This window comes from Hypanus sabinus, chromosome 7 (assembly GCF_030144855.1).
Source record: "Hypanus sabinus isolate sHypSab1 chromosome 7, sHypSab1.hap1, whole genome shotgun sequence".
NCBI classification, from domain to species: Eukaryota; Metazoa; Chordata; class Chondrichthyes; order Myliobatiformes; family Dasyatidae; genus Hypanus; species Hypanus sabinus.
The window spans coordinates 173947170-173965758 of NC_082712.1; the positions used below are offsets into that span (position 1 = coordinate 173947170).

The window sequence follows — 18589 nt, forward strand, 5'->3', positions numbered from 1 at the left end:
TAAAGTTGATCCTTGATTGCATAAAACCATGTAAAATTAAAAGAGGCCTCTCTGACATTGAGCTGATGAACACAGAACATGGAAGTGTAAAGGCCACAGAACGTCAGTCAGTGACAGCACAACTCGTACGCTACAGTCCACAAAGTTGTGCTGACCTTTTAACCCACTCTTAAGATCAATCTAACCTTTCTCTCCTACATCGCTCTCCATTTTTCGATCATCCACATGCCCATCTAAGAGTTTCTCAGATATCCTGAATGTGTCTGTCTTTACCACCATACCCAGCGGGGTGTTCCACACACCCACCACTCTCTCAGTAAAAAAAAAACTTACCTCTGACATCCCTCCTATAATTTCCTCCAATCACGTTAAAATCATACTCCTTGTATTTGCATTTCCACCCTGGGAAAACATCTCTGGCTATCCACTCTATCTACGCAACTTATCCTCTTGTACATCTCTGTTAGGTTTCCTTTCATCATCAGCTTTCACCAAATATCCTCCTCCTGCATATGATCCATAGAAACTTAGACATCTACAACACATTACAGGCCCTTCAGCCCACAATGTTGTGCCGACCATGTAACCTACTCTAGAAACTGCCTAGAATTTCCCTATCACAAAGCCCTCTGTTTTTCTAAACTCCATGTACTTATCTCAGTCTCTTAAAAGACCCTATTGTACCCTTCCACATCCTTCTATTCTCTTTAAATTGTTGTAACTATCTAAAAGCCTCGTAATTCCACCTGCCTCCACTACTCCTCCTGGTCACCCACCCTAGGCACCTACCACTCCTTGTGTTAAAAAAAAGCTAGCCTCTCAGATCACTTTCAATTCCCACACCCCAACAACCTTTAAAATTATAGCCTCGGGTGACTAATATTTCTGCACCAAGGGAAAAATTCTCACTTTCTACCCTATTTGTGCCTCTTACGATTTTAGGAACCTCTATCAGTTCTCCTTTCAGCCTCCAACACATTAGAGAGGACAACCCAAGTTTGTTCAACCTTAACCTTATACCTCACACACTTTAATCCAGGCAGCATCCTAGTGAACCATCTCTGCACCCTCTCCACAGTTCTCCACCTTGTGCTGGCTGTTTCATAACACAAGACCATGAGATACAGGAGCGTAATTAAGCCATTTGGCCCATTGAGTCTGCTCAACTATTTTAACATAGCTGATTTATCTTGCCTCTCAACCCCACTGTCTTACCTTCTCCCTGTAACCTTTGGGGTCCATACTAATCAAGATCAGGCATTCAGATCTATAATCCCTTGAAAGTAGCATCACAGGTAGATAAGGTCGTAAAGAAAGCTTTTGGCACACTGGCCTTCTACACTGGTAGAGAAGTTGGGTCGTCATGTTGAAGTTGTACAAGACACATCAGAACCAGCACATTTCGGCCCAATTAACTGGCTGCCTGAAGTTTCATAGAAATAATTAAAAAGGTACAAAAAAAAACTGAAGTTTAATTGAGTAAGAAATTCTGTATTTAATTGAAATACATAATTAGAACATTACAAATACTACAATTCTATAAAACTCTGTGTTGGTTCCTAATGGTTATCAACAGAGGAATAGATCTACAGCAGACACAATCTCAATGGCTCTTCACGTGGCCTTAGATCACCTGGACAATACAAATAGCTCTGTCAGGATGCTGTTCATTGACTATAACCCACCATTTAACACTGTCATTCCCACAGTCCTGATCAAAACGTTACAGAACCTGGGCCTCCGTACTTCCCACTACAACTAGATTCTCAACTTCTTAACCAGAAGACCACAATCTGTGTGGATTGGTAATAACATCACCTCCTCACTGATAATCAACACTGGTGCACCTCAAGGATATGAGTTCAGCCTACTGTTCTCCTCTCTCTATACCCATGACTGTGTGGCTAGGCATTACACAAATGCCCTCGAGAAATTTACCGATGATACAGCCATTATTGGCTGAATCTCAGATGGAGACAACAGAGTGTACAGAAGCAAAATATACCACCTAGTTTTAATGGTGTCATAGCAACAACCTTGCACTCAATGGCAGTAAGACCAAAGAGCTGATTGTGAACTTCAGGAAGGGCAAGACGAGGGAACATGAACCAATCCTCACAGACAAAGTGAGCAATTTCAAGTCAATATTTCTGAGGACCTAACCTGGTTCTAACACTTCAATGCAGCTATAAGGAAGGCAAGATTGTGACTATATTTCATCAGGAGTTTGAGTAGATTTGGTTTGTTATCTAAAACACTCAAAATTTTCTACAAATGTACTGTGGAGAGCATTCTGACAGGTTACATCACAGTCTGGTATGTGGGGCAGTAGGGGGAGGGAGGGGCTACTGCACAGGATCAAAATAAGCTAAAGAAAGTTGTAAAATCAGTTAGCTGCATTTTGGGTACTAACCTCTGTAGTATCCAAGAAAATCTTCAAGGACAGGTGTCTCAGAAAGGCAGGGTCCATTATTAAGGACCCCCCCCCCATCACCCCGAACATGCACTCTTCTCATTGTTACCATCAGGAAGAAGGTACAAATGCCTGAAGGCACTCACCCAGCGTTTCAGGAACAACTTCTTCCCCTCTGCCATCCAATTTCCAAATGGACATTGAACCCATGAACGCTACGTCACTTTTTAAATTATTTCTGTTTTTGCACTATTATTAAATTTAACTATTTAATATATATATATAAAATATATATATACTATAATTCATTTTTTTTCTATATCATCATATATTGCATTGTACTGCTGCTGCTAAGTTAACAAATTTCATGAAATATGCCAGCGATATTAAACGTGATTCTGATTCTGAATCCACTCAGTGTATGCCACTGCAGACAGCAAATCAGTTCTGAATTGTCTTACATCTCGCCAACCATCAGTGACAAAAATCACTGCCTTTTGAACACAAATATATGCAAATGACACTTTTTAAAAATGGTTCACTCTGAGCACTGTGTAATGTCTAATGGCCACACAAGAGCACGCGATTGATGCTAGTTAGAAACTCATAAACACAAGAGATTCTGCAGATGCCGGAAATCCAAATCAACACACACAAAATGCTGGAAGAACTCGGCAGGCCAGGCAGCATCTATGGAAATAAATAAACAGATGACATTTCAGGCCGAGACCCTTCACCAGGACTGAGAAGGAAGGGGGTAGATGCCAGAATATAAGGGTGTGGTGGGGAGGAGTGAAGGAGGATAACTAGAAGGTGATAGGTGAAGCCAGATGGATAGGAAAAGTAAAGAGCTGGAGAAGAAGGAATCTAATAGGAAAGCTCCATTATGGGCTCTAGCTTTAATTTTTTTATATGTACTTTGATAATAAATTTACTTTGAACTTTAGACTCACCACCATTGAGAACGTCTTTGAACGGTGATGCCTCAAGAGGGCGGCACCCAACATTAAGGACCTTCCCCATCCTCTCTTCTCATTACTACCATTAGGGAGGAGGTACAGGAGACTGAAGACACACACTCAGTGACATAGGAACAGATTCTTCCCCTCTACCATCAGTTTTATAAATGTATCATAAACCCATGAATACTACCTCACTTTTTGACCTACTTTCTTTAAGTTCTACTTTGTACTTTTTTTTAAATGTATCGGACTGTGCTGCTGCTGCAAAACAACAAATTTCACAACACGTCAGTGACGATAAACCTGATTCTGAGAGTACAGAATAAAGTGAAACTGTGCGGAGAAAGTGCAGCTCAGGTAAACAAGAAAGCGCAATAGTTCCTAAGTACATCACAATGCATCCCATGTAAATGCCACAAAGCACAGTCTTTGCTCATAGCTCTATTTCCTCATCCCAGCAAACATTTGAATTCCCCCGAGGCGGATTCCTTCTGTAGTTAGAGGGAACAATGGAACACAGTGTGTCCTCACCATTACCCCGAGCACTGCCAGCTGAGACAGTATGGGAGAGGCACCAATGTTGAAACGGAGAGGCTCTTACCAGAATCAGAATCAGGTTTAATGTCACTGGCATATGTTGTGACATATACTGTTTTTTGGCAGCAGTACATTTCAATACATAATTTTAAAAAACTATAAATTACAATAAGAAATACATTTTTTAAATTAAACAAAACAAGTAGTGCAACCAGTTGGAATGCCCTCTGTGGTATATCTGTATAAATCTGTGAGAGTCTTTAGTGTCACATTAAGTCTCCTCAAACTCCTGATGAAATATGGCCACTGTTGTGCCTTCTTTATAATGGTGTCAATATGTTGGGCCAGGGTAAATCTTCAGTGATGTTGATTCCCAGGAATTGAAACTGGTCAGCCTTTCTGCTGCTGAATGTTCATTGGTAATATCACCGTGGTGTACCCCTTTGCTTTTGTCATGAGTGTTCAAAGATCATGGGCTCTCCTTATTTGTCGGTGAAGACCAACATCCCATTTGCTTCTCTGTTTTCGGTAGCTGTAAATTCCATTCTCATACCTTGTGCAGGAAACCACAGGGTCTACCTCAACGTTAACCAATCAATTATTCATCATCATTATGTGCCGTGTTGTATGATGTGGGTCAACTTAGACTTTGGCCATGCCTGTTCTCGGCAAATATTTCTACGAAAAGTGGTTTGCCATTGCCTTCTTCTGGGCAGTGTCTTTACAAGATGGGTGACCCCAGTCATTATCAATACTCTTCAGAGATTGTCTGTCTGGCGTCAGTGGTCACATAACCAGGACTTGTGATTTGCAACAGCTGCTCATACGACTGTCCACCACCTGCTCCCATGGCTTCACGTGACCCTGATCAGGGGGCGAAGCAGGTGCTACACCTTGCCCGAGGGTGACCTGCAGACTAGCGGATGGAAGGAACACATTACACATCCTTTGGTAAAGAAGTATCTCCACCCTGCCACCAAAATCAATCATTGTCCCTCTAAATAACATTCCACTCATCCATTACCTGGTCAAGATGTTTCTGAGCTATGCTGCCTGTCGAAATCATGGCTCAGAATTGCATCACTTTTGTAGGGTTGCAGAGCTGGTTTGGGAACATCACGGGGAGTGAGGGGGTCAAGTTAGGGTTTTAGGACAGGCAAGAGAGGTCAGGGACAGTAGATGAATAGACCATTAGATTTTGGAGCAGAATTAGGCCACTCAGCCCATTGAGTATGCTCTGCCATTCCACCAGGAATGGTTTATTATCCCCCTCAACCCTATTTTCCTGGCTTCTCCCTGCAACCTTTGATGCCCTTACTAATCAAGAACCCATCAACCTCCACTTTAAATATACCCAATGAAATGAAGGGCCTGGGGCAGGAGCTGCTGGTAAGAAAGCCAGCGTTCCCCGGGAGGGGCGACAGACGCTGAGGAAGATGGGCTTGTTTTGTTGTTGGTTTATTCTGTTGTTGTTCTGCCAAACATTGTGGGTACGCTTTGCCAGCACATGAATGCCTGATGATACTTATGGGCTGCCCCCAGCTCATCTGCCGATTGCACCATTTGTTCAGAATCAGAATCGGGTTTATTATCGCCAGCATGTGACGTGAGATTTGTAAACTTAGCAGCAGCAGCTCAATGCAATACATAATCCAGCAGACAGAAAAAAATAATAAATTAAGTAACACATAATAATAAACAAGTAAATCAATTACGTATATTGAATAGATTTTTTAAAAATACGTAAGAGCAGACATACTGTATATTAAAAAAAGTGAGGTAGTGTCCAAAGCTTCAATGTCCATTTAGGAATCGGATGGCAGAGGGGAAGAAGCTGTTCCTGAATCGCTGAGTGTGTGCCTTCAGGCTTCTGTACCTCCTACCTGATGGTAACAGTGAGAAAAGGGCATGCCCTGGGTGCTGGAGGTCTTTAATAATGGACGCTGCCTTGCTGAGACACCGCTCCTTGAAGATGTCCTGGGTACTTTGTAGGCTAGTTCCCAATGCACACACTCAGTGATTCAGGAACAGCTTCTTCCCCTCTGCCATCCGATTCCTAAATGGACATTGAAGCTTCAGACACTACCTCACTTTTTTTAATATACAGTATGTCTGTTCTTACACATTTTTACATTTGCATTGAGCATTAGCCTATAAAGTACCCAAACATTTCACTGTATGTTTCGATACAGAGGAGACAAATAAATGAGTCTAATCTGAACTTCAGGGAAAATAATGCCCCATTCATCCCGATATACTCCATCCACAGCTCTCGTGCACACTTACATCTCTTAAACATCTTCCACACAACTCGGTTTTAAACCCAGGTTAGTGGCAGCAAGATTAGCTAGATTATTTACTTAGCAATACAGCGTGAAGTAGGTCTTCTGCCCTTCGAGCCATGCCTCTGCAGCAACCCCTGACCAACCCAATTAACCCCAACCTAATCACGAGACAATTTACAATGACCCATTAACCTACGCGGTACGTCTTTGGACTGTGGGAGGAAACCAGATCACCCGGAGAAAGCCCAAGCATTCCACAGGGAGGACGTACAGAGACTCCTTACAGAACAGTGCTGGAAGTGAACTCCGAACGGTGAGCTGTAATAACATCACACTAACCGCTGCATTACAGAGGTTAGCTCAGTTTTTTAAATGTAGGAACTATAATAACAACAACTAATTTGGAGAGCACTTTTCATACAGGTTATATAATTCAAAGTGCTTTACAATGGGATAAAATACAAACATGAAAGTAAAAGACAAAATGACATCAGTTAAATGCAAAGTTAAATAAGTAGGTTTTGAGCTGGTGTTCAGAAGTGTCAACTGGTCTGTGTCACTTATAGTTTTAGGTAGTGAATCCCACAGTTTAGGAACATAATCCAATTATTTTTGAGGGAGATTATTCAAATTTAAGAGACCAGCATACAATGACCTGAGAGTTCAAGGAGGATTACAAAACAAAAATGCTTCTGTGATGCACTGAGAGCTTTAAAAACAAGTAACAGAACTTTAAAGAGATACAGGAGGCCAATGCAGAGCAGTTAGGATGGGAGTGATATGCTCCCTCATTCTGGTTTTCGTTACCGGCCTGGCAACAGTGTGCTGAATGAGGTGAAGTTTGTCAGTGGATAGCTCTGGAAGGCCTGTAAGAACATGTAAGATGCAAGCAGAGAGGGGCCGCACTGGGCAGCAGGATAATGCACCACATAGTGCAGCTATTTTGCAACTCCAGTCATTCAAGTTTGATCCTCACCTCCAGTGCTGTCTACATGGAGTTTGCAGGATCTCCGTGACCATGGTGCTGGTTTCCTCCTTCCTCACAAGGATGTGATGGTGAGTTAATTGCCCGCTGTAAACAAACCTCTGTGTAGGCTAATGGCAGGAGAGTCAAGGGGAATGAACGGGAGTGAATAATCTGCAGAGGTTACTGGGAAATAGGGAGGAGGAGAATAGGACTCATGAGATTGCCTGCCAAAGAGCTGGCAAGGATCAAAAGGGCCAAATGGCCCCCCTTGGTTGTTACAAGTAGCAACAGTTCCCTCCCATCTGAAACTGAACTATTTGTTCCAACTTTCTTTTCTAATCACAAGAACTGCAGAGGGTTATAAACTCAGCCAGCTCCTTCAGGGGCATAAACGTCTTCACCATTGAGGACATCTTTAAAAGGCAGTAACTCAAGGCAGCAGCATCTACCACTAAGGCCCCTCAGCTCCCAGGACATACTCTTTGAAGGGTCTCGGCCAAAAATGTCGACTGTACTTTTTCTATAGATGCTGCCTGGCCTGCTGAGTTCCTCCAGCATTTTGTGTGTGTTGCTCATACCGCTGGAAAATGATGTTCCAACCCCTGGAGGATGGAGGCCTGTGACTGCAAGTCAAACAGTGCAGGCCAGAGTCTGGTGCCAAGGACTAGACTTGGGGCCTAGGTAGCCTGTCCTGGCGTTGGAGGTCTATGTTTGTGAGCGGTTAGGAGGGTTGGAAACGGACTTGTTTTGCTGTTGTTTTATTCTGTTGTCATTACTGCTCGTGCTGTTCTACTGAACATTGCGGGTATGCTATGTTGGCACTGGAATGTGTCGTGACACTTGCGAGCTGCCCCCAGCACACCCTCCGCTGCATTGGCTGTTAATGCAAATGACGCACTTTACGGTGTGCTTCAACACAGTCGTGATAAATAAATGAACCTGAACCTGTACTGAGCTCCGCCGCAGACGGTGCCAATCACGACTCTGAGAGGAGAAGGGCTGGACATGGGACTAGCAACCCTGTCCCGTAAACACCTAGAGCTACAGAAGCTCCAAAGACCTCATCCCTGGGAGAGGAAGGGTCCTCGAAGATGGGCCACATTTGGAAGACTGGTCCAGGACAGAGGACTCTGGCAAGTTGCTGTAGGTAGTCTACACCCCAGAGGAGGTGATGGGCTCAAGAGAGAAAGAAGAAGAAAAGAATCGTACTCAGTGCCCTGACAAATGCAGGCAAGCATGCTACACACTTTCTTTACAACTCAATGTTACTAATCTCACGGGAACTACATACCTGTACCCCAAGGTATCTCTGTTCTACGATATTATTTTCCTGCCTTTGCTATAGTCACAGTGTACGAGGCAGAAACAAAAAGATATTTGATTAATTAAATTTCTCACTATTGAGCAGGCCCTTCAGCTCCCAATACCCGTGTTGAACACTGTGCCAAATTAAATTTCTGCCTCTCCATGAGGCCAAATCACTGGATACATTTAAAGAGGAGGGTGATAGGTTAAGGGTGTCGAAGGTTATGGGGAAAAGATTGGCGAATGGGGTTGAGAGGGAAAATAAATCAGCCAGGATTGAATGGCAGAGCAGACTCGTTTGGCTGAATGGCCTAATTCTGCCCCTATGTTTTGTGGTCTCATATCCTCTTCATATCGAAATTCCTACCTAAAAGCCTCTTAAATAGCTATAATATCTGCTTCTCCCATCACCCCAGCAGCTATCCACTCCATAAAATAAATTACACTTTTTTTCTAAGATTCAAAGTACATTTATTATCAAAGTGTGTATAAATTATACACCCTTGAGATTCGCCTGCTTATAGGCAGCCACAAAACAAGAAACTTGAAAGAACCCAATTAAAAATAGACCAACATCCGATGCACAGAGAACGAGAACACAAATCATGCAAACAACAGAAGCGAGCAGCAGCTTTCTGAACCAAATTGAGTCCTTAGATCTGAACCCCTGGAGCAGCGCAACGCCTGTCTCAGTTCCCCAGATTAGCGGAGCCATTTGCTGCAAAACTCGCAGACCTGAAGCTCAGCAGCTGGTACAGTCTCACGGCCACAGTGCCCCCAGTCATGTACCTTAGTCTGCCCTCTGATGTTTCATATCTCTTGCATGGGAAAAAAGATTCAGACTATCTACGCCTCTTGTAATTTTATAACCCTCTTCTGGGTCTCCCCTCAGCCTCCTATGTTCCAGAGAAAACAGCCCAAGTTTATCCCACCTCTCCTTATAGCTCATACATAGAGTCTTAGAGCACTACAGTACAGAAACAGGCCCCTCGGCCCATCTAGTCCATGCCAAACTATTATTCTGCCTGGTCCCGTCGACCTGCACCTGAATCATAGCCCTCCATACCCTCCCATCCATGTACCTGTCCAAATTTCTCTTAAAGGTTGAAATTGAACCATCATTCACAACATTCTCTGGCAGCTTGTTCCACACTCACGTGACCCTCTGAGTGAACAAGTTTTCCCTCCTATCCCCCTTAAACTTTTCACCTTTCACCCTTAACCCATGGCCTCTAGCTCGACTCACACCCAACCTCAGTGGAAAAAGCCAGCTTGCATTTAACCTATCTATACTCCTCATAATTTTGTATACCTCTATAAATTCTCCCTCGTTCTTCTGTGCTCTAGGGAATAAAGTCTTAATCTCTTCAACCTTTCCCTAACACAGGAATCTGAGACTGGGCAAAATCCTTCTAATTTTTCTCTGCACGCTTACAACCCTATTGACATCTTTTCTGTAGGTAGGTGACCTGATGCACCATCAATAACTCTCCGAGACGTGACGCGAGATATAGGCTTTTATTGGCTGGAAGAAAGAACAAGCAGCAATTGACCACCACACTGCATCCTGGAGACTGAGGCCGGGGCGGAGTCCCCAATCGCCTTTATACCGGGGTCCGTGGGAGGAGCCACGGTCAGTGGGAGGAGCCACAGGAGCAGTCTGCGGGGGTGGGGGGGGGGGATGTCCAGACAGGTATATGTAGTTCACCACATGACCAAAACTGGACACAGTACTCCAAATTTGGCCTCACCAACATCTTGTACAATTTCAACGTTACATCCCAACTCCCATTTTTAATACTTTCATTTACAAAGATGCTGAGATACATCCTAGGGTGCACTGGGACACATCTTCATGATGTAACCATGTAACAATTACAGCACAGAAACAGGCCATCTCGGCCCTTCTAGTCCATGCCGAACGCTTACTCTCACCTAGTCCCACTGACCTGCACTCAGCCTATAACCCTCCAGTCCTTCCCTGTCCATATACCTATCCAATTTTACTTTAAATGACAATACCAAACCTGCCTCTACCACTTCTACTGCAAGCTCGTTCCACACAGCTACCACTCTCTGAGTAAAGAAGTTCCCCCTTGTGTTACCCCTAAACTTTTGCCCCCTAACTCTCAACTCATGTCCTCTTGTTTGAATCTCCCCTACTCTCAATGGAAAAAGCCTATCCATGTCAACACTATCTATCCCCCTCATAATTTTAAGTACCTCTATTGTCTCCCCTCCACCTTTTACGCTCCAACGAATAAAGACCTAACTTGTTCAACCTTTCTCTGTAACTTAGGTGCTGAAACCCAGGTAACATTCTGGTAAATCTCTGCACTCTCTCTACTTTGTTGACACCTTTCCTATAATTTGGTGACCAGAACTGTACACAATACTCCAAATTTGGCCTCACCAATGCCTTGTACAATTTTAACATTACATCCCAACTCCTCTACCCAATGCTCTGATTTATAAAGGCCAGCATACCAAAAGCTTTTTTCACCACCCTATCCACATGAGATTCCACCTTCAGGGAACTATGCACCATTATTCCTAGATCACTCTGTTCTACTGCATTCCTCAATGCCCTACCATTTACCATGTATGTACTATTTTGATTAGTCCTACCAAAACGTAGCGATGTAACCTGGGGTCATCGGGTGTTTCAGGCTTTTTAAACGTCAGGCATCCTCGCCAAGGTGACCTGAACAGAATTGATCAGGCCTTGGCTTGTGTCACAGCAGCATTAGTCCGCCTCCGCCTCGTGATCCATTGCCATCTGGACGCTCGCTCAGGGACCTCTGTGACGGTCCTGATGGCTCTTTTCTTTGCAGCCCCGTAATGCCAAGGAGAGGGTTGGTTTAGCAGAGCGAGCAGCCAGCAAAGCCTCAGCACCCATCCTCCACAGGCTCGCCACATACCCACCACCTCTCACTCTGGCACGGATCCACCAGCACCAGGTACTTGGCTCTCTTACACTCAAACGCCTCCTCCATCCCGTCCTCCCAAGGCTCTCTCAGGTCTACCTGCTTCGGGATTTCTGACAAAATGTCCAAGTCAGGCCTCAGTGAAGTCAGGGAACTTTAATTGCTTGCCAAGGTTGACCTTCAATTGACAAGCAAGCCTGCTGGAGATCTGGGCTGAGACTTCTTTCTGGGTAGGCAGAGGTACTGTTGTTAATGGCTGAGGAAATACTTTCTGACACTGCCTTCAGCACCCGGTCAAGCACCAGCTCTGGCAGCCTTCCCCCACGGCTTTTCAGCTGCTGCTGAGGAAGGTTGTCGGGGCCAGAGACGAAATGATGGTGCCTCGCTTTGCTGGACTAGGTACAACATCATACGCAGCCTGGATTAAGAACTTGATGCGCTGGGATTCTACCTGCCAGACGTCGGACCAGGAGATCATCCACCTCAGTGCGCCCTCCCACCCTGTCCGAGCTCCCTGCTGCCCCAGTCCTACCATCCTGGTGATACACACTTCCCCTGCAGCTGCTCACACCAGTCTGTCCCTGCCCAGGGCCCGGTCGAAGAAGGTTGAAGGCTAGCTGCTCAGCCCAGCCTAACCTGACAGCTCTCCCTGTGCCTCAGGTGTGACTCAACCATCCACTGCAACCCAGGCCTCCCATTTCCTGCCTGTATGGATCTCAGTGCCTGCTGATGAGACTTAGGGGTTGCTGGAATGTCTGTACAACAGCAATTCTCCTGTCTGGAAAACTGTGAACTCCTCACACGAGTTGCTGAGAGGAAGCTACAGGGTTATTCCTCTTCCCACACAGAGCAATGCTGCTCAGGCTACGTGGGAGGCCCAGCCATCTTTGAAGGTAGCCAATGATCTTTCTTTCAAGAACCTCAACTGTTGATGTGTGTACATCATATACCAGCATGGGCCAGAGAATTCCAGGGAGACCTAGACCTTGAACTTGCCAGGTAGGCCTGACTTGTCCACACTAGAAAGCCAGATTTCCAACTCCTTGGTGGGCTTCTGGATGGCAGCTGAATCTTAGGATGCATTCAAACACCTTCACTAGGCTCTTGACTGGTTTCTAATAGATGGATAGGATAGCAATACCACCCAAGGAGAAATGGAACGTCTGTGAATCTGCCTTTCTTCAACTCCTGAGCCCTGGATTTCTCTGACTTAAAGCTCATCCTTGCCCATGTGATGAGCCTCCTTAGCCCCTGCAGGATCCATCTTCTGCCTTAGACTGATGTAGTTGTCACCAAGAGATCATCCATGAAGGCTCTGATTGGGTGCTGCTGCACGTCTCTCTTAGAGGGCCTCTACATTCCACTTCAGCGGCCTTAACCACCATATTCATTGTCAGAAGATGATCGCTGAGCTTGTACCTTGATTATAATACCCTTCTTGGGCCGGTGCCAGCCCGATGTGGTCATTCCTGAGGAGACTCTCAATCTGAAGTTCTCCTGGTAGTCCAGAATGATGTCCTTTATCTTCCGTGGAACATGAAGTCAGTTCAGCACAAGCTCCACCAACTTATGTCATAATGATCTATATGCCTTGGCAAGGTCTAGCCACCCAGGTCTCTCTGATCAGCTAGAAAACCACACTGGTGTGTTCCAGGTACCCTGGCACTCTGGGGATTTCTCCTTTCTGTACGGACGTATCAATGTAGCTATTTTTGAGGAGAAACTCAGTCAGACGATGGGAAACAACACTGAAAAAGATCTTCCCTTAAACACTGATCAGCAAGATGAATATAAATATTCAATGTCCTTGGAGTTCTCCTCTCTGGGGATCCATACTCCCTCTGCACACCTCCACTGTCCATGACCTTACCCCTACACTAGATAACCCAAAGAAATTTCCAGAGCAGCTGGAGGAGCTTAGGGCAGTGCTTGTACACCTTGTAGGATACTCCGCTGGCACCAGGGAAAGAACCAGCTCCGGCTGTTCTCACTACTTTCTGGATCTCCTTGCCGCTGAACTCAACCACCGCATGAGGAGGATTTACTAGGGTGCTATGGGTTTCCTAGCTCCAGCTCCCTCTCTGAGTCACTGAGGGAGTTCTGAAAGTGAAGATACATCTATTATTTGGAGCACGCGAGGTGCCCACTACACTCTTGTCCTAGCAGCTGCTTGCCAAACCGTAGGGGGTTCTCAATAAAGGCAGCTCATCTACTGGTTTGTGTTCTCTCTCTCTCTCTCTCTCTCCCCCCCCCCCCCCCGTGTGTGTGTGTGTGTGTGTGTGTGTGTGTGCGTGTGTGTGTGTGTGTCTCTCTCTCCTCCCCCCCACCCACCTCTGATTTCAGAAACCTGACAAAGTAAAGGGGGGGAATGGGAGAGGTGGGGTGGTTTCCGGAAGCGATTATAGAGACTTCATCAGTAGAATGTACATCCACAAATGGCAGTGAGGCTAATACAGGAAAGTGCTTAAAAGGCATTTAGACAGGCCCATGAATGGGCAGGAAATGTGGGATAGGGACTTGTGAGATTAGTTTTGATTGGCCTCAAGAATCAAAGGGCCTGTTCTTGTCCTGTACAAGATTCAGATTCCTGGATTGCAGGGCAGGAGAAACCTTGATTGAAAAACTGCCTAATGTGTGTAAGGAAAATTCCAACTGCCCTTCACAAGCCAGCCAGAGCTCATACCGACAACCAGATGGAACAGCACACTCCACCGCAACTAAAAAACTCACAGGGCACAATATCTTGGAGCAGAAATGTTAAGGGATGGAATAACAGAAAGTGACTCATAAAACACATCATCACATTCAAAACCAGCCGCCACGGTAGAGTAGCAGTTATTGCAATATTATTACAGCTCGGGTGTCAGAGTTCAGAGTTCAATTCCCACTTCCTTTGTAAGGAGTTTGTGTGTTCTCCCAGTGATTACGCGGATTTCCTCTGGGTGCTCCGGTTTCCTCCCACATCCCGAAGACATACCGGTTGGTAGGTTAATTGTCCCATGATTAGGCTAGGATTGAATAATTGGGTTGCCTAGCAGCATGGCTCATTGGGCTACAAGGGCCTGTTCCCCACTGTATCTCGAAATAAAATATACAAACAATGGAGGAACTCAGCGGGTCAGGGAGCAGCTGTGGAGGGAGGTGAACACTTCAGGTTTAAGACCCTTCATCTGGATTCACGTCAGTCCAAATGAAGGGTGTCAATCCTAAACACTGACTGTCCATTTCCCTCCACAGATGCTGCCTGATCTGCTGAGATCCTCCAGCTAACACATGTAAGATGCTGGAGGAACTCAGCATCTACAATAATGAATAAACTGTCGAGGGTTCAGGCTGAGACCCTTCATCAGGACTGGAAAAAAAAAGACCTTTGTGTGTGTTTCTCCAGATTTCCTGCATCTGCATTCTCCTGTGGCTCCAGAGAATGAAGAACAGTATAACACAGACCCTTCGACACACGACACCATCCAAATGAAACAGAAGTAGTCCCGGAAAACGTAACAGAGCCTGTCTAATCTAGAGGTCATTCAAACGATAGCACAGCAATCCTTGCCTGCTACAGAGTCACTAACATCCTTATAAACTCCCAAAGCACTGAGAAGTGCTTTGGAATTATACATTTTTTTATAGAAAATGTTGTCAGCCTATTGTGTACGGCACGCCCCCATCACTAAAAACGTTTTCAGTCATTGGGGTTGAGAGATTGTTTTGTCCAGGTCACCGGAGTGGCTCCTGAGCAGGGGACAATGCTGCAATCTACCATCTCCAGTGATCCAAGTTAGACAGAGGAGCAGAATTAGGCCATTCGGCCCATTGAGCATGCTCCAACATTCCATCATAGCTGATTTATTATCCCTTTCAATCCCGTTCTCCTACCTCCTCCCTGTAACCTTTAATGCCCAACTAATCAAGAATCTATCAACTATAATCCAGATGAAGAGTCAGAGCCCGAAACATTGACTGTTTACTCTTCTCCATAGATGCTGGCTGGACAGCTGACTTCCTCCAGTATTGTGTGTGCTGCTCTGCTTCAAATATACCCAGTCTGTGGCAATGAATCCCATAGATTCATCACCCTCTGCCTAAAGAAATTCCCCCTAATATCTGTCTAAAGGGACACTTTTCTATTCTGAGACTCTGTCTAGGATCAGATTTCTCCCACTGTAGGAAATATTCTCTCTATATCCACTCTATCTAGAACTTCCAATATTCAACAGGTTTTAATGAGATTTTCCCATATTCCTAAACTCTACATCAGAGGTTCCCAACCTATTTTATGCCATGGACCAATACCATTGAGCAAGAGGTCCGTGGGCCCCAGGTTGGGAAAGCCTACTCCATAGAGGACAGATCCAGGGCCACCAAATGTTCCTCATGCAGTAACTGTCTCATTCCCAGGATCATTCTTGTGAACCGTCTCAGGACCCTCAGGTGCTGCCTGTGTGGAGTTCGCACGTTTTCCCTGTGATGGTGATGTTACAGGTGTGGTCTTCACCTCCCCCCACCACCCACCCCTTCCCCATTACTCCAGATTCCTCCCCTACCTCAATAAAGTGTGGGTTGGTAGATGAATTACTGACTGTGAACTGTCCTTGTTGTGTATAGGTGGGTGCTAGAATCTAGGGAGAGTGTTGATGGATGGGGGTGCGTGTGTGTGTGTCTTTCTTTCTTTGAGGGGAGCAGATTAAACAGAACAGAACTCATGCAGAGCAATGCACACAAAATGCTGGAGGAACTCAGCAGGTCAGATCGCACCTTTGGGAAAGAGTAAGCAGCCAAAGTTTCAGGCTGAGACCCTTCTTAAGGACTGGAAAGGGAGCGGTGAAATTAAGAGTACAAAAGTGGGGGAGGTGAGTAAGAAGCACGAGGCAATAGGTGAAACCAGGAGAGGGAAAGGGGTGAAGCAAAGAGCTGGGAAGTTGATTGGAGAAAGAGATAAAAGGTGCCTCCCTCTGGTGCTCCTCTCCTCTCCTTTCTTCCATGGTCTTCTGTCCTCTACCAGAGTCCCCTTTCTTTCTTTCACCTATCAACTTCCCAGTTCTTTACTTCAGCCCTCCCCCTCTCCTGGTTTCACCCATCATCTACCACCTTGTACTTCTTCCTCCCTTCCCCCCACCTTCTTCCTCCTCATCTTGTTTTCTTGTCCTGATGAAGGGTCTTAGCCCAAAACGTTGACTGCTTTACTCTTCCATTGTTGCTGCCTGGCCTGTTGAGCTCCTCCAGCATTTTGTGTGAGTTGTTTTGGATTTCCAGTATCTGCAGATTTTACATTGAATATTAATGCGGGGCAAACGTAAATGGTTGGATGGTGGTTAGTAGAGACACTGTGGGCCAAAGGGCCTGCTTCCCTGCTATATGGCTCTATAACCCCATGACTCTAACCCCTCCCATCCACCTGAGCGGACAAGCAGAGTGTCTGTGTGATAGCATCAATCAGTTGTGCACAGCAAGGCATGGCTTTACAGCGTTGATGGCCCAGGTCCAATCCCGTTGTACGTTTTCCCCATGACCATGTGGGTTTCCTCAAGTGCTCTGGTTTCCTCCCACATTCCAAAGACAGGTTAGAGTTGGTAAGTTGTGGGCATTCTATACTAGCGGGCTGCCTCTAGCATGCCCTCGGACTGCATTGGTCATTGACACAAGTGATGCATTTCACTGCAAGTTGCGATGTACATGCAATCCACTTCATTAGGTTCACATTCTTCTCTTAGGTACTGCTCCTAAATACAAATATCTAATCAGCCAATCACATGGCAGCAACTCAGTGCATAAAAGTGGGCCAACATGGTCAAGAGGTTCCGTTGTTGTACAGATCAAACATCAGAATGGGGAAGAAATGTGATCTAAGCGACTTTGATCGAGGGTGTTGATGCCAGATTGGGGAGGTTTGTGTATCTCAGACACTGCTGGTCTCCTGGGAGAATGGTGTAAAAAGCAACAAAAAATACCCAGTGAGTGGCAGTTCTGTGGGTGAAAACGCCTTGTTAATGAGAGAGGTCAGAGGAGAATGGCCAGACTGGTTCACCACCAGTTACAACAGTGGTGTGCACAGCATCTCTGAACGCACAACGCGTCGTCGGGCCGAAGCAGCAGACCACACCGGGCTCCACTCCCGTACCGAGTAAAGTGGCCACCGCATGTACATGTGACAAATACAGCTAATTTCTCAACCCAAAGCAACCTTTCCCTCACAGGGTTAAACATGCCGGCTCGGTGCTGAGTATGTAATACACACCCCGACATCGGGAGCTCAATCAGCGCAAATATCACGGCTGCAGGTTAGTTAACACGTCAAAATAACAATCATTAATATAAATACTCCTGCAACATTAAAGAGTTAGCGTTAAAACACACACACTGCTGTGGCTTCAGGGAGAGGTCTGACCGCCTCTTAACTGGGTAATTAAATCTCACCCTCGCCTGGTTTCTCTTCCCAGATACCAGTCCACGCCCTGAATTCTCTCTCCCGGCAGATAACGTGATTGCAAAACATAAGTTCCACAGAAAACAATCGCAAAAATAAATTATATTAAAAAAATAAACGCCCAATTATTTCCAAGGTAGAGTGAGTGAGGGAGGATGCGAGAGGGGAGAGTCAGGTGCGAACACCCCCCCACGCCCCTGGCATCTTTCTCGGTTAAACGCATCTTCTTTCTGGGCTAAGCTGCCGTTCTGGTTTAGCTCGGGCTCGAGTAACAGCCGTTCGCCGGGTTTACCTGCAGTTTCCCGGCGAGCTGATGCGCAGACCCAGGAAGGGGGAGGCGGGCGGGGAATTTATGGAGTCCATATCCGCCATCCCTTCATTCCTGCCGCCGAAGAGATACCGAGCTCCTTCACTGCGTCAGCCCGGAACGGAGCCCCCGAATCCACAACATCATCGTCTCCCGGTTCTGTCCATCAGCGGGTCCTCCTTCGTCCCCCTCCCACCCCCCAGACCCCTTCCTCGCCCACCTCCCCTGCCGGTGCGGGGCTTTTCCAAAGTGTGTGATGTGTTCCACCGTAATACGACGTGGTAGGGTCACACCCAGACGGGCAGCGTTGGAAGACCTCCCCCGCCGCCCTACTCCACCAACTCCTGGGATCCTTGCAGAGCCAGGCATCCGTCTGTGATGCTACCAACTCCCCGGGGATGTTTCTGAGCGGAATCATGGGGTGTCAAGGGGAATGGGGCCGGATTTTTAAAAAAAATCTAT

General features: G+C 45.9%; 1 protein-coding gene across 2 annotated transcripts in view; it reads right to left on the minus strand.

Moving 5' to 3' along the window:
- Positions 1-18293, minus strand: part of mapk8ip1b (mitogen-activated protein kinase 8 interacting protein 1b) — a 151326-nt gene extending 133033 nt beyond the window's left edge. For both annotated transcript variants that reach the window (XM_059976148.1, XM_059976147.1), the window contains exon 1: positions 18113-18293. In XM_059976148.1, coding sequence (XP_059832131.1) covers positions 18113-18192 — 80 coding nt within the window. In that variant the 5' untranslated portion in view covers positions 18193-18293. The remainder of the gene's footprint in view (positions 1-18112) is intronic.
- Positions 18294-18589: the final 296 nt, after the last annotated feature.